Genomic DNA, 15,920 nt, shown 5'->3' with positions numbered 1-15,920 from the left:
GCAACCCCTCAAAGTTAATAATTAAAAGAATTCTAATATATGTTACCAAGAAGAGTCAAATAACTAATCTTTTCCATTTTGCTCCCTCTTTTAGAATTGAGGTTGGTTAGGGACATGTTAAGTACACCGATTACATCTTCAAGAGGTAGATAGACTTTGCCCTAAACCTCAAACCTTGCTTCAATCCTGTGCATTTAATGTGCTCCCTGTGAAGCTAAATATTTTTGCCCGCTGGATCGAAATCTCGGTCTCAACCATTGATATTTGACAGAAATTTTGGATCCAACGATCCAAAATTTTAAATGACAGTAGACTGAAGCAATTTCCGTAAGCCACGAGGGAAATCAATTCTTGCCTCATATTTTTAGGTAAGCTTGACCTCGCATCAAGGTGGTGTCGACAAGAAAAACAAACAATGGTCCTGGGTGGAAGAGGAGTTAACTAACGGTTAATTTTGAACCCGCCTTTTCAAACCCTACCATTTCAAATATTTGAAGGCTTGCAACAGTGGTTGACGCTTGAAGTGAGAAATGAAATCTGAACACGAGGGATTTCAATTGTCACTTTACAGGTCAACCTCAACTATATAAGATTAATATCACGGCTGCCCTCGAAAACATCGATTCGTCTCCCACAGCCTCAGTTGGATCTTGTGGGCGGAGAGCGGAGATCCCAACCATATAACAGCCCAACAAGTCAGTGTTCTTGAAGCTATTGCTCAAACCCTGATTGCTGTCTCTTGCTTTCTACCCAAATCAGTAGCAAGAAGCTGTAGCATACTGTGACACAATCGCAATGGCTGCTACGAGCAATTCAATAGCTCTGTCTCGTGAGATCTTCAGTAAGAGGCAGAATGACGTTCCCTTGAAGAACCAATCTTTTGGTGTTTCAGTTCTTACTGCTAAAACCCCATCTGCTCTAGCAAAATCTAGGGTTGGGACTTTGATGCAAGTTCGATCAACGATGCAAGTTGATTTGGGGAACGTGGCTCGTTCTTCTGAACTGGTGGGAGCGCCTTTAGGATTTGACTTGGTGTCTGAGGCAGAGTTGATGAAGAAGGGGTTTATGGGTCTGCGGAAAACTAAACTCGTCTGTACAATCGGTCCGGCTTGCTGCAGTTTTGAGAATTTGGAAAGGCTAGCTTTAGGAGGAATGAATGTTGCAAGGCTTAACATGTGTCACAATACACAGGAGTGGCATCGGGATGTTATTAGGAACATTAAAAGGTTGAACGAAGAAAAGGGGTTTTGCGTTTCTTTGATGATTGACATTGAAGGTATTCAGATGCATATGGTTGATCACGGAGGCGATTCCTCTGTCAAAGCTGAGGTACATTCCTTGCAAGATTCTTGGGACTTGTTTTATTCTCTATCAGAATAACTTTTTGGGCCAAAAAAAAAAAAAGAAAAAAGCTGCGCTGGCTGAGTTCTTCAATTATATGTTGAATGACTGGCATACACTTGTAACGGTTTAAGCGCTATAAAAATGCGGTTTTGATCTGAAATTTCTTTTCTTTGCTGAATTTTGGATCGATAGGATGGGTCTGTCTGGTTATTTACCACCCAAAAATTTGAGGGATCTCGTCCACTAACAGTTAAAGCCAATTATGAAGGATTTTCTGAAGGTATGAAGTCAGGAAGTTCATATTTTTTTGGGATAACTAAATTTGGGAAGAGGCAATCCAACATGCTATCCACTTGCAAATTTTCCTCTTTTCACTCTTACTAACAGTTCTGCTTGTTTGATTTATTTCAAAATGAATGCCTGGCAGGTATAACTATTGGTGATGAGATTGTCATTGATGGAGGAATGGCAAGCTTTGAAGTTCTTGAGAAAGTTGGGAATGATCTGCGCTGCAGGTGCACAGACCCTGGCCTTCTCCTACCCAGGGCAAAGTTGAGTTTCTGGAGAGAAGGAAAACTTGTGGGGAGTCAGTACGGACTTCCTACTCTATCACCAAAGGTGATCTCCGATAGAACTTTTGTTTGTGCAATGGGACTTTCGAGGATTGAGAAGCCTTATTAATTTTTACTGTATCATGACAATTTTTATGGTCCTTGTCTTGCTTTTGAGGTTTTATATGGTACTATGAACTAAGTTTACGATTTCAAGAACGTTGTTTCTTTGATTGCCAACTGACTGGAGGACTTGATCTATTTACCTATTGGTATCTAAAGCGAAATCCTCCTAGACACATTGTGTTGCCCTTGGTCTCATTTCATTTTTGCCATCCCATGCGCCTTCCATTTTCCCAAACACGCACACCCCCCAAAAAGAAGAAAGAAAGAACGAAAAGAAGACCATGTTAGATTTCCATGCACTGATCCAAGTTAGATTCTTCCTCAAACAAAACTTGGACAACTGAAATGCTTAGGTCTGAAGTATTCCAAATTTCCAAAGTTGCAATTTTGTTTGATATTATCTAGTTTGCACATATTTTTCCTTCTTATTACAACACTATTGGAATAACACTTACTTTTCATTGTGCACTGAATATTTCATCCTTTTTTAGTCAATCACTTTTTAGAATTTTATAGGCAGTAGCAGGGAATCCTTTTTCTTCCTCGTGCTTGCACATCTTGCGTTCCCCAGCTATATTATTGTTAAGCATTTAATCTATGTAGCTTTTTCTCCCACCACCTTAAGTTCTGGTACTTAGTCTGATTTATTTGATTTACTTCTGTTATATTAATCTGCAACATTTAATTGTTTCTTTTATTTTCCAAGAACCATTGTTAAATTTATTCTGTATGATTGATAGGATTGGGCTGATATCGAGTTTGGGATATCTGAAGGAGTCGACCTTATTGCATTGTCATTTGTAAAGGATGCGAACGATATCAAACAACTAAAGAGACACCTTTCCACAAAATCATCAGAGTAAGGAAAAACATTTACTCAAAATATCCTTACTTCCATGAATTTCAATTAGGCAACATCATTCTTGGCTTTAGATATGGTAGCATGATGTCCATATATTCAATTTATGTGGAGGGATGTATATTTCTGGTTCTGTATTAGTGCTTTAATATTGTGATCTGTGTAGACATGTCAAATTCAATTTGTTTTAATCTAAATCATCTTAGGAATAGAATTCCTCATGTTCTTTACTAAGTGTTCTTTATTTCTTGGTTTTTATCATATTTGTTGGAGTTTTTTCATTTTTCCCACTTAAGTTGGGCCCAAACTCTTGTTTCCCACTTAAGTGGCCAATATTACATGTTGCTCAATTTGGTGAACTTGGAATATTACAAATTACCTATTGTTACTTTTCTATTAACTTTCAGATTTTGAAATGGCCATTTTGCCCATGGGTGAAGGGAAATATATGTTTTTTTTTTTTTATTTATTTAACAAAACCTCACTCAATTTTCTTAAATTTACAGAAAAGGACCTTGGGTTCACTGACTCATCTGAGCTGTTGAGCTCTGATTTGCTCTCTCTCTCTCTCTCTGAAATGGTGTTTACAAACAAACTCCCTGGCCGGAAAAATACCCACCACCGTTTCAAACTACCAGCGGCATTTGTCTTCCCATACCCTATCTCAATCTTGTTCCGTTAGCCCTCTGTGAAATCCAGCCTATCAAATGCAGCCACCTCTACCATCACTGACCCAAACGCCTCTTTGATCATCTTCAAGATCACGTATATCACAGATTCAAACAAACGGATTGAAAAAATAACAAAGAAAGGGAAGGAAGTTTTATATGGTTACATCCGTTAAATCCCGAATCCCCCTTTCTTGAGTTATAACTTTTATACGCATATCATCCAATTTTCAGATTCACCCGGTTTTCAGACTGAACAGCTGCATCCTAATTGGATAAATATGTTGCTATATAATTAACATAAAAGAAATCAGAGAGATTTGTGGGTGATGATGATATGGGAGGAGTCTGGGAGAGTTTCTTTTAGGTTTTTTCCTCTTTTGAGGGCATCTGGCCCTATAATCAATCTAGAGAAGAAAATAAAAAATAGAGCGAGAGAGAACAGATTCTCTCAGAAACATCAGACACCAGAAATTGAAGATCTAGGGTTTGGGTTTCTTGAGAGAGGCAGAAATATCAGGAGAACTCAGTCCACTAGAGGATGATCTTTCGCAGAGTTCGAGCCCCATTATGTTCCCCCAATCAAGATAGAGTTCTAGGCTTTTTTCTGCACTTAATTGATCAATGCAGAAACTGATTCAAAGTTCAAGCCCCTTTTTTTTTTTTTGTAAATTTAAGAAAATTGAGTGAGGTTTTGTAAAATTAAAAAAAAAAAAACTTATATTTCCCTTCACCCACGGGCAAAATGGTCATTTCAATCTCAAAGTTAACAGAAACGTAATAGTGGGTAACCTGTAATATTTCAAGTTCACTTGATTCGGCAACATGCCACTTAAACAAGAGTTTGGGGCCTTTGGGCCCAACTTAAGTGGGCAAAATGAAAAAAATTCTGTTTGTTTGTCTGGTTCTTGTGGCCTGTACTTTAGATGATCCTCCATAGACTATTCTTATGTATTGCAGAAAACCATTTTGTTTCATCTTAGGGCTATCTTGTCTTTGTTTATGAAATGTGAACATGACTTGTAGTCTCTCACATAACTTCCTTGGTTTATGTATATTCCCCCTGGGCATTGTTTAAGAAATAGGAAAGTAATCAGTGAAATTTGCCGAATTTTGGGTTGATTACTGCAATTTGGTTTGTTTTTGGCATGAACTTTGTGGTTTTCATTGTTGGCCTTTTTTTCCAGTCAGGAAATATCATGAAATTTGCAGATTTTGAGTCAAATTGACTAACCCCAATTCTGAGATTCATGCCGATAATTACATTTTTTTTGGGGGGAATTGACTATGAACTCGGATTTTCACTGTTGGAGCTACTTGTAATAAGATCTACATTTTTTTTTTTTTTAATTTAAAAGAAAATTTCACATATTCTAGGAAACCTCCACTTCTTCCTGATTCAAATTTCCAGGGTTCTTGCCAATTCTGATCTGATTCAAATCAGAATCAATGGAGGCCGGATCCTATATCAGGTTCTTGGTTTTTAAATCTTATCACTGGGAAAAGTTTTGTAGCAGTTACAAGATCCACTCGTTGCAGTAATCAAACCAAATAATCGATCTTGTGAATTGAAAGTGTTTCCTTTAATATCAGATGTTGTCTGACTCGGATGAGTAAATTCATCTATGTTGAACACTTTTTACATGGATTGACAGTGCTTGTAAATGTCCTTTTAATTTGTTGAACATTCAAATGAGGTAAAATTTACTGAATTGAAAGTGTTTCCTTTAATATCAGATGTTGTCTGACTCGGATGAGTAAATTCATCTATGTTGAACACTTTTTACATGGATTGACAGTGCTTGTAAATGTCATTTTAATTTGTTGAACATTCAAATGAGGTAAAGTTTACTCTTTTCACAGGTTCATAAAAGTTTTGGCCAAGATTGAGAGCTTGGAATCTCTTAAGAATTTGGAGAGTATCGTAGAAGCTTCTGATGGCATCATGGTAGCACGTGGTGATCTTGGTGTTGAAATTCCACTTGAACAGATACCGACAGTCCAAGAAGAGATAACTTCTGTTTGTAGGAAACTAAATAGGCCAGTGATTATAGCTTCTCAACTCCTCGAGTCAATGGTTGAATATCCAACCCCAACACGTGCTGAGGTACTCTAGAATACAGTACTCAATTAAGACAAATGCTCAACTATATGAATAATTCAAGCAATGATTCACTTTATGAACAAATCATGTTTTACATTCTTGGCATGAATACTGCTGTGTAGCCTTTTCTGTTGCCAAATGGTAGGAAAAGAACGCCAGCATGAGGAAATATTATGAGTTCAAATTAACCAAGGAAGATTCCTATGAGCCTTTTATGTGTCTATACTTCTATATTTGAGGTGTGGATACAGTCATTGTTGTTAAAAATGGGACAGCATGGTCCAGAGGACCGTCACATATCCTGCTGTTCCAGATGCCCAGATAGAGTGGCATCCTAGTTATTGGTTTCTAATGAGAAACCAAAAAAAGCTGACCCCCTGTTTGGTTTTGGCCTTCTGGTGAGAGGGGGGAGATTCTTTAGTTTCAAAGCAACTTCGCTTTCACCTCTGAGTTAATTTGATTTCTAAATGAAATTAACTAAAATGGAAAATCTAAATTCAGTTTGATTTTTAGGACCACACTGTGGATTGGAAAAAAAAAAAAAGTGAGTACAATGATGAAGGAAGAATACTGGTTAAGGAAAATGTTTTACAACAGAACCTCTTTAGGATCACACATTTTCTTTTATTTCTATCTATGTGACTTTGAGAAGGTACCTCAAGTTCATGGATAAATAGCTTGATATAAGAGAAATGGTCACATAAAGAAACATTTGAGTTACTTAAAAGAGTATGTGGCTTCTGATGAGTAGTAAGTATTTTATTTAGACAATACTTCTGCATGGAAGGGCTTCTTTGACAACCTAATACCTTTCATGTGGCATTTATGTTATGCTTGTAATTAGTGGGTTTTTTGGCTTTTTACCATTGATAATGTAATTAATCATCCATCCCCGACTGCTCTTCCCAAAGTTTAATGTCTCAACCCTTGGAAAACAGTGGTGGAAACAAATAGCAATATGCAGGATTAGATGATTAAATTTATATATGTCCAATTTGTATTGGACATTACCACATACTTTCATGACAAACCCAGACAGCCCCATCTAGAAAGTGTTGGGAATAGCCGGATCGACCCATTGTGTGGCAGAAACTAGGTAGGAGGCCTTTCCTCATTGAGCTGATCCTGGGACTTTCTTCACTAGTCATTATTGTTCCAACTATCATTATTATCATCTTATTCTATTATTAATTATATTTTAGTGAGAGAGTACTTTCTTTGTCTGGTGTGGGTATCTGCCTCCTGGATTTGATTGAAACTCGGTTTTAGGACTCTGATCCAGTTCTGTTGACCCAAACCAATTTGAGCTATATGGAAGATGGTTTGGCAACTCTCTATGACATAGATAGGGTCCACACTAGTTTAGCCACATTGAAATATGGTTGTCAAACTCAATTACGTGGCCAACTTGAATGGAAATATTCTAGTATTTTCCTAAGTATCTGTTAGGACATGCCTTTGATTTCTTATCCATTTTGAACTTACTTCTCTTTGTGTTTAAAGCTCATAATAGGCTAAACTTTTATAGATAGATTGGAGACTGTGAGCCTATCCGAGCCAGATTTGAGTTGCCTAGTGACTGCCATGTGTCAGATATAATGGACAGTTATGCTACTCCTTTCCTAACTTCTTCTTCTTCTTCTTCTTTTTTCCCCCCCCCCCCTTAGGTCAACCATTTGGGGGTTGGGGGGAGTGACTTATTTAAATACCAATGGAAGAGACCAGGAAGTGAGCCTTGGACTATTACTGCAATCTGTTGGATGCAGGCTCAAAAATTGAAAACAGCCTCAAGAGGAAAGCAGGGGATAAGGCCATCTATATTTGCCTTACCTAGACCCTGCAGTAGCTGGTGCTTCATGCACTGTAGCCTTCTTTTTTAAAAGCTGTAGAAACCTATGTATGTGGGCTATATCCTGTATGATTGAGATCAATCATCAACGTCCATGGTGCAGTAAGTAGCAGCCAGACAGGGACTTCCTACATTTTTTTCTCTAATTGATGATCATAGTTAAATAGAATGGATTTTCAAGTGTTTGGTTGTTTTTTGAGTATGCTTCCTACTGAACCCTAAATATTGTGTGAAACAGGGTTTGAAACAAAAGTAATGTATAAGATTTGATAAACTAGAAAGTAGGGACTCAAGAGTTCTTGGAAGAACGAAATTGTGCCTATTTCTCTCTCTCGAAGTTGAATCCCAAAATGGACTATAAATGTAAACATGAACCTGCATGATGCAAGAAAACTGAAGATATAGAAGGTAGATCAGTAAGGTTTAGTTTCATACAGATCAGGCTTTATCATATTATAAAAGCTTCTTAAACTTATTCTTTTGGTACTTATCTTGCGAGTGCCAGTTTTCCATCATCAGGGTTCTTGTCATCAGAAGCTTCAAACTCCTAAAAGAATTACAATTAAGGCTACAGTTTATTTACAAGCAATGCAAGGTCCTAGGGTTCATTATGAGCTATCTAGTGGACCCACTCATGTTCCATTGGTGCACATGGTTTTTTCTTATTTCAGTTTTCTTCTTTGAGGATATTCTTCTTCTTCCATGATGTGCAATTTAATTTGGTGATTGTCTTGCAGTTGACCCTAGGTCCTCAAGGTATCCATCCCCCTTTATTGATCAGTGAATTATGTGTCTTGTTTAGAAGTTCTCTGAATTTTTTTTTCTTTTTTGATTGCTGCCTCTCATGGTGTTTACGTGATTTCCTTCTTTACTGTTAGATAAAATCATATGGAACTTTTCAAGTGGGATGTCAATTAAAAGAAATGTGAAGAAACTTTCATTTTCTAAATGCAACTTGCTTTTGTTGTAACAAGGTTGCAGATGTTTCAGAGGCAGTAAGGCAATATGCTGATGCCTTGATGTTATCTGGAGAGTCAGCAATTGGGTTATTTGGAGAGAAGGCGCTGTCTGTTTTGCGAGTGGCTAGTGGTCGAATGGAACTCTGGGGTCGTGAAGAAAATCAACAAAGCCTTCTCTCAGTGCCTCAACTTGGATCATCTTTGCCTGACCGGATTGCAGAGCAGATATGCAATTCTGCTGTGGATATGGGTATTCCTTCTTCTTCTTACTCTCTCTCTCTCTCTCTCTCTCTCTCTCATTTGTTTTAGTCATGAAGATGCTGCTAGTTGAAATTGAATGTAGTTATTCTTGAAAAGCAAATAGAACATCTGGTGCTAATACCAATCTTTGACATAATAAGTGAAGGATGACTTGCTTGCATTATATTGCTTAATACTTTCAATCAGTAGAAGTTGTAAACTTAGTACAATTCCAGTAAGAACTTCGTTGGGGGAGCTGATTGTGGTAATTGAGGCAGGTCTTAGTTACTATGGATGGTTGTTTCAAATGAGTTTTTGGTGGAAACATAGATGAGGCATGCTCATGTGGGAATAGTAGATCTGCCAGCATTTTTTTATTCAACAGAGGATGCATACAAGACATAAACCAAATATAATATTTTAAGACATTGTTTGATGCAAATAGTGGGAATAGTTGATACTTGATAGGATCAAATGTATCAACCATCTTGATATAGATGTCTGTCCAGTAGATAAAGTAACCAAAGCATACACGCTATTCTTTTTCATTCATGTTGTTGAAGGAACTGATGGTAGATCTAGAGTTCTAGACCCAAAAAATGTTCAGAAATTTGGTTGAAGGGTTTTAGGGTAGACCCATGCTATTCCTTAATTTCCTGATCTGTTAATATATTTCTTTCTTTGTAGCTCTAGTTGAACTCTTAATTCTTAAATATTTCTGGTTAAGTTTCTTTCTTTCTTTTTTTATTTTTTTTATTTTTTTGGTGTGTGGTTTAGAACGTTGGACACTCGTGGAGAGTTTCTAGTTGACTATGTTTCTTCTAAATTATCAAATTCAACGAGTCTATGGTGTTGGGAGTTTTTCTTTTGGGGTTAATATTCTTATGCTTGGTTTATTTTTTGCAGCAAATAAACTGGCAGTAGATGCAATATTTGTGTACACCAAACATGGACATATGGCATCTCTCCTGTCACGCAACCGTCCAAATCCTCCAATATTTGCATTCACCAACAAAAGTAGCACCAGGAAGGCTCTTAATTTGCATTGGGGAGTTGTGCCTCTTCATGTTGATCTATCGGATAACATGGAAAAGAACATTGCAGAAACTTTTGCAATTATGAAGACAAGACAGATGGTGAAAGAGGGGGATGTGGTTTTGGTTGTCTCAGATATTGACACAATGGGTTCAAGCCCTTTTGTATTCCAATCCATTTTGGTGCGGACTATAGTGTAGTGCTTTTGTTTGTTTGCTCACTTGTGTTATGTATTTTGCAATTGCACTAATGGTGGAGCAATGCTATACTGAATAGGCTGAGAGCTCACCATCTTGGATGTGTTTTTGGTTGGTAGTGTAATTTGCGGTGGATTCAGAAGCTTACAGATTTTACCAGAAGTGTTAAATTTCAGTCTTCAACAGCATATGTAGTCACAAATCCTTAAACAATGTAACTATAAATTTAAGAACATGATGGTTCTACTTTCTTCCACACATTTCGTCCTGCTGCACTCAAAAAATTTTGCTTTTCTCTGTGAGTTTCATGTCATAAATTGTTTAGGTATGCTGTTGTTACTGTTCGATTGTGAAGATTATGTACCAAAGCAAGAAAAACAGGGCTCTTTTGCAGCATTTTGGGATCAGCTACTTGAACCCACTTATACTTTGCCTGTCTTTTCCATGTCAATTTATTTTGGGGACCCGGCCCAGAAAAGCTCAAGGAAGACCAAGCAAACCTTTTGACTTGTTAAAATGGTTTCCACTCAATAGCTTTGACTCTATTGTTTTTAATTTCATTAGAGCAGAACTCAAATTGTCTTTGCTGGGACCTTTAACCTTTTCAGGGAGTGGTGGAATTGCCTTCTTATCTTTATGTTGGATGCTTCATTCTCAGCCTTTACCAATGCAGTTTTTCTTGAGTGCTTTCTATAATATTTCTGTTGGACGAAAAAGAAAAAAAATGGTTCCCACTTGTAAATGGGTTAAAGAAGAGGTTTTGACACTAGGAACAAAAAAATTTGTGAACTTATATTCATACTAGGCTTGTGTTCTATATTGGTTTTGGATTTTGTTTTAGCTAAGTTTCGCTTTTCCATCATATTTAACTTGAAGTACACAAGGATTGCCAAAGGTGAGTTTTTTTTTTTTTTTTAAACAAAAAAAAAGACATTGCCAAAGGTGAGATTTCCCTCTTCACTTGGATTTTAATACACTAGCTCAGTCTTTCCTCTATCACTGATCAAATTTATCACGTTACCATATATTCCAAAATTCTCAAGTATTCTTTCAAATAAATCTTACTCCATTTCATCATATGTTTTTTTTTTCCTTCATCAAATATTTTCTTGAACCCTCTTCATATAATGTCAAACATTTAATTATGTAGGTTGAAAATTTCCTTCTTGAATTTAGATTTTGCTTTAAAATTAGACACGTATCAAACATTCTAATCATATGAGTCATTTTCCATGTGAGGAGAGGATTGAAATCATTTAAGAATAAAGCAAAATAAACTCAAAAACATCAATTACATCCTTCCCCGCTTGTGGTCAAAATTTTTTGGCGGTTCCACACATCTACGTAAATCTAGAAACAGAAAAATCGAGTTTTTCCGAAAAAAAAAAAAACTAGAAATCGAGGAAAAGATCTACCCACATAAATTCGTACTTGCGTATTCTTTACCTTTTTTGGGGTTATCTGCACATAAAACTTTCGTACTGATAATAGAGTATAATGGCTTCTGCACAGATTGTCAAAGCGGGTTTATTTCCTTTCCAAGGTTTCACAGCGGATTCAAGCAGGAAAATTGGTTGGTCTTGCTCGGGATCTGAACTGTCATCTACACACAGAGGAAAATTTTCAAACTGCAGAATCGTCGGAAAACAAATGTTTGTGGAGATTATAGGGTATGTTGCCGACTCCAACAGGGCGAGAACGAAAGCGGTGGTAAGTTTGTTACGACTTTTTCACTTCTTTTTTTTGGGTAAGAACTTTGTCATTTCTTTTTGTAGTTAATATTTACGAAGTTTTGCCTGAGTTAAGTTCCTAATTTAAATTGTTATATGCCTTTCCGTTACCTAGAATGATTTTATTACTGGGATTTAACAGTGGAGTACACTGGATTCCATGAATAAGAGTTCCGGAAGGTTTTGTCATAATGTTAACAGAAACGCAAATTTTTTTTTTTTTATATTTTTAATTTCAGATATTTTCCAAGGTCATTAAAAAATTATGACATCAATTTCTAAGTTAGTGCCATTTTGTGCCATATCTGAATCCCGTTAGGTGCTAGTACTTGGGTCTTAATCTTTTGATGGTTATAAGATTCTCAAACTATTTTCCAATGATTCAAATACATTGAAGTGTTGGAGGTTGCTTTTGAGAATAGCAAAGACCCGCCGCTTTGATGAGGACCAATGTTGACGAAAATTTGGAAAAATCTCCTAATGTTGAATAGCCTTTGATATTGGAGTTTCTGATGCTATAGCTCTTAGGTATCACTGGAGAATTAGCATAGTTACCCATCATTAACATGTGTAATTTAGATTCGTCACAATTAATTTGGGTAAAGCTAAGTTGGTTGAGTTGTATAGGTTTGAGAGTGGTATGAAGCTGAAACATTATTACATAATATGGATGTTATTAATATTATTATCATTGTTTTATTTATCATTAGAGTGTTTGAACAAGTCCATTAATTAAGCTGATGGTTGACTCTTCCTTCTTGTCATTTGAAGGCATTTCATTTCATATAAAAAGATGATAAAATGGCTGTAGATTTAGGCTAATCAACCAACTTTTGGATTCAGTTGCAATGTTATGTTTTCTTTAGCCTGCTTTGAAGGTTCTTGAATTGACTAGGGAGTCTAATTTAACTTTGCTTATGGTGTCTACTAAAAACTCTATTTGGCATCAAATTGATTGGAGAACTCTTGGTATCTTCTGCTTCAGTCATTGAAATACAATGAAGTAGCTACAATTCTTGGATCTTTATTATTTTTATTTTGGATAATTTTTTATGTTGGTCTTTCTTTGAGTGATTTTCAGGTGACGAACCTCCAGAGTCATTGTTCATGAAAGAACTAAAGAGAAGGGGGATGACCCCTACTTCACTGCTTGAAGACAGCAATAAAAGCACGTATGGTCTAGATGAGGAGATAAAATTGGAGGAAGATGGTAGAGGTTTCTCAAAGAGAAATGCAGTCTTATCAGATATTGAGAAAAGCCTATCCAACCAGAGAGAGCGTTCAATGGCATTAAACAGTGAAGGTCTTGAGGTTGAAATGTCTTCCCTCCTATAATTATCTGCATAACGGTCTCATTATCTGTTTCAGGATTTATGCTTTGTTTGAAGCATAAGCTTTCAGCGGTTAAATGTTCTTAAATGTTTTTTTATGCCAAATGATGTCTCTGAAACTTCTGGTTTTTGGTTTGCTTTTCTAAGCAGGTTATTCTGGTGGGTTACCATCAGAAAGACAAACCACTTTTGAAATAGTGTGTCTCCATGCTTCATCTCAACTGGTCTTAAATGTTGATATCTAGTATTAGATATCCAGACATGGAAATAGCACACTTCCATAAATTGTATACTTTGACTGGCGCAATACAGCTGTTGGGTCATTTGAGCACTTAGAATTGCGTTACACACATTCAAGTTGATTTGACTTGTGTCGGTTTAGTTCTCTCTACCTGAATCAATTCTTGTTGGTTATAATGTGAATAATTCGAGGTCAGGAAAAAACCTCAAGTCGGTGGTTGCCTCTTACAGTACCCTCAGCTTCTTCCTTCACTCTCCTTTGTTCATATTTCATACACTCTTCCAAGGTTCTTTTGTACACTCTTGAAGAATTTAACAAATTATGAGTTTGACATGGCCCTCTTATAAGTGGGCTATACTTCTTCGCATTGGCTCATAACTTTTATAATTTTAATTTTTCTATTGTAGCATTTCTTTACATTTGAGCAGAAAATGTCATAATAATCATACGAAAACATCCATCAGTAGACCCGCTCTAAACTAACATTTTTCAGTTTGCTTTTCATGCTGCTTCACCTATTATAGACAACATGATTTAGGAAATTCTGCAACATTATTAACATTTGCTGAATGCCTACCATGTCAAAGAATATCCTCTAACTTGTACAATATTATCTGTATGCTTTGACTTGAATGATTGGCACTCTCTCTAGTTTTTTTCCAATTAAAAAATTAAATTAAAATTTCATATTTCTTGTCACATAATATTTATTAATGCTTTTGTAGATTGTGACATTTACCATGTCAGAAATTCAAGTTCCTGTATGTTATGTTACGTTAATAATCCTCACTATTATTTCTCCCCTTGAGAGTATTATGTAGTTTTGTTATGTTATACTTTATTAATTCTGAAAAATGATCCTTTCTCCAAATTTTTATATTAGAGCTTATGCTTGATATGTTTCAATTCTGTCATTCATGGTGGTGGGTTCAGCTACATTAGACTGACTTACATATGTACCTGGTCCATTCACTCAGGGCTTGATTCCACGAGCTAAACTCCTCTTAACGCTTGGGGGAACATTCTTTTTGGGATTTTGGCCACTGATACTTGTTACAGTTGCATTCTTTTCTGCTCTTTACCTTGTAAGTTCTTTCTGGTACCTTCTATCTAGTTTCTCTAAACATCTTTTTATCACCTAGGGTGTTTCCACAATAGTTTATGCACTTCAGCTAATTATTTAAAGTTTTCCAAGTTGAATTCAATCATGTATCTATAACATCTGGATTTTGATCTGAGAGCAGTGGATCCATTCTTTGACAGATACAGATTAAAGGTAAAATAATGCCATGAATGGGTTTCAAAAATAGCACCTTTTGTGAATTCAACATTCAAATTTCTTAGATTAAATGCGGTCATGAACAATGTGAATGTTCTAGTATCAAAGACTTATGTGTAGGAATCAACATTGCATTTACAAGGATACCAACCAAAGACATCCAGTGAGGATTCCTCAGCCATCATTATAATGGGATATTGATGTTGTTGTGTTGTCAAAGGAGAAAATAGCTGGAATGACAAAGCATTAAGTTTAAGTCCTGGATATCCCACCATTCTGAAGATTGCATGCATCTTTTTGCTCAAAGTGCTCTACAACTGTTTGCTTTTGTCCCAATGATTCATTAATGAATATTGCAGTTCTGCCCATAATTTGTGTAGTTAACTCACATTTAAGTACTTGAATACCTTTCTTTCCCTTGAAAAACTCCATATCTGGTCTTGATATAGTTAAATCCAAATCTACCTTTATGATATTGAATTTGACTTGGATACAGATTATATCAGTCAGTCTTGACTCTTGAAAGCCAACATCAATTGGGTACAGGGTTCATTAAAATGTGATTATATATTTTTTTTGAAAGTAACATTTGCATTTAAGAATCTATTATATCTACATGGGACATGTTAGAAGAATAATGTGCTGTGAGTGACTTGTCAATTCATATTGTTGAAGCCTTTTTTAGGATTGCAAAGTTTGGTTTTTAATTTACAGGTTGTGATATCAACCCCCCCCCCCCCAAAAAAAAAAAAAAAAAAAAAAAGTTTAATAGCAACAAGGGAGAAATGGAGAAAAACAATAATACAACAAGAAATTTGAAAGAAATATTGCATTGGAACTTTATTATTGATCTGATATTCTTTCGATTTGCTAATTCTGGGTTCATTTGCAGTATTTTGGTCCAAGTTTTGTTCATGATGCAAGCAAGACACCTGCATCTCCCCCACCATACATTGATCCATATGCACTTCTTGAAGATGAAAGGATATCAAAGTCAGCCCCACGAGTAAATTGAAGAATGATATGATTCCTCACTACTTTGAATTTTTGAATTGTTGGTGTTCTTCGAATACTGATTTCCATGGCCTTCTGGGACCTGTCTTTTAGGGACTTGTCTCTGGTTCCAGCTTCCTTGTCTATCAAATTGGCAAGAAGTTTCTTTCATCCTTCATATGATCTTTGTTTTATTTCTCTCCTTTATAGTTCTTCTGAACTTCTGTATAGCCATACTGTTCTCATGTTTATGTAGCCATTATGTTCAAGTGCTCTTTACATGTATATATCCTAGGATTCATTTTTCCAATTCCTTTCTTGCATCTCTTTTTGGTGCACATATCAGCAAATTTTGCCACTAATTACTGTTTTGTTGCTTAGCTTGCGGCTCAGTCCATGTATTGATCAATGTTC

General features: G+C 36.1%; 2 protein-coding genes across 2 annotated transcripts; both read left to right on the top strand.

Moving 5' to 3' along the window:
* Positions 1-555: 555 nt before the first annotated feature.
* LOC149015163 (pyruvate kinase isozyme A, chloroplastic-like) lies at positions 556-10,188 on the top strand. The gene is made up of 7 exons (XM_089155521.1): positions 556-1,329; positions 1,537-1,624; positions 1,772-1,962; positions 2,762-2,880; positions 5,412-5,655; positions 8,476-8,710; positions 9,607-10,188. The coding sequence occupies exons 1-7, from the start codon at positions 796-798 to the stop codon at positions 9,933-9,935; spliced, it is 1,740 nt and encodes a 579-aa protein (XP_089011647.1). The 5' UTR covers positions 556-795; the 3' UTR covers positions 9,936-10,188.
* Positions 10,189-11,335: 1,147 nt separating this feature from the next.
* On the top strand, positions 11,336-15,920 carry LOC149015162 (tubulin alpha-6 chain). Its single transcript, XM_089156921.1, has 4 exons — positions 11,336-11,642; positions 12,744-12,973; positions 14,212-14,319; positions 15,406-15,920. Exons 2-4 carry the CDS (start codon positions 12,770-12,772, stop codon positions 15,526-15,528), a joined length of 435 nt encoding a protein of 144 aa, XP_089013047.1. The 5' UTR covers positions 11,336-11,642; positions 12,744-12,769; the 3' UTR covers positions 15,529-15,920.

Source organism: Hakea prostrata, chromosome 5 (assembly GCF_041222555.1).
Source record: "Hakea prostrata isolate BN-2017 chromosome 5, UWA_Hpros_2, whole genome shotgun sequence".
NCBI classification, from domain to species: Eukaryota; Viridiplantae; Streptophyta; class Magnoliopsida; order Proteales; family Proteaceae; genus Hakea; species Hakea prostrata.
This window is presented reverse-complemented; position numbering and strand designations above follow the sequence as displayed.

Bases quoted from the DNA above. Each gene is read 5' to 3' on its own strand.
- LOC149015163 (XM_089155521.1), top strand. From the start codon at position 796: ATGGCTGCTACGAGCAATTCAATAGCTCTGTCTCGTGAGATCTTCAGT. The intron at 5,656-8,475 runs GTACTCTAGAAT...TGTTGTAACAAG, and splicing joins CAACCCCAACACGTGCTGAG to GTTGCAGATGTTTCAGAGGC. The intron at 8,711-9,606 runs GTATTCCTTCTT...TATTTTTTGCAG, and splicing joins CAATTCTGCTGTGGATATGG to CAAATAAACTGGCAGTAGAT.
- LOC149015162 (XM_089156921.1), top strand. From the start codon at position 12,770: ATGAAAGAACTAAAGAGAAGGGGGATGACCCCTACTTCACTGCTTGAA. The intron at 12,974-14,211 runs GTTGAAATGTCT...CCATTCACTCAG, and splicing joins TAAACAGTGAAGGTCTTGAG to GGCTTGATTCCACGAGCTAA. The intron at 14,320-15,405 runs GTAAGTTCTTTC...GTTCATTTGCAG, and splicing joins TCTTTTCTGCTCTTTACCTT to TATTTTGGTCCAAGTTTTGT.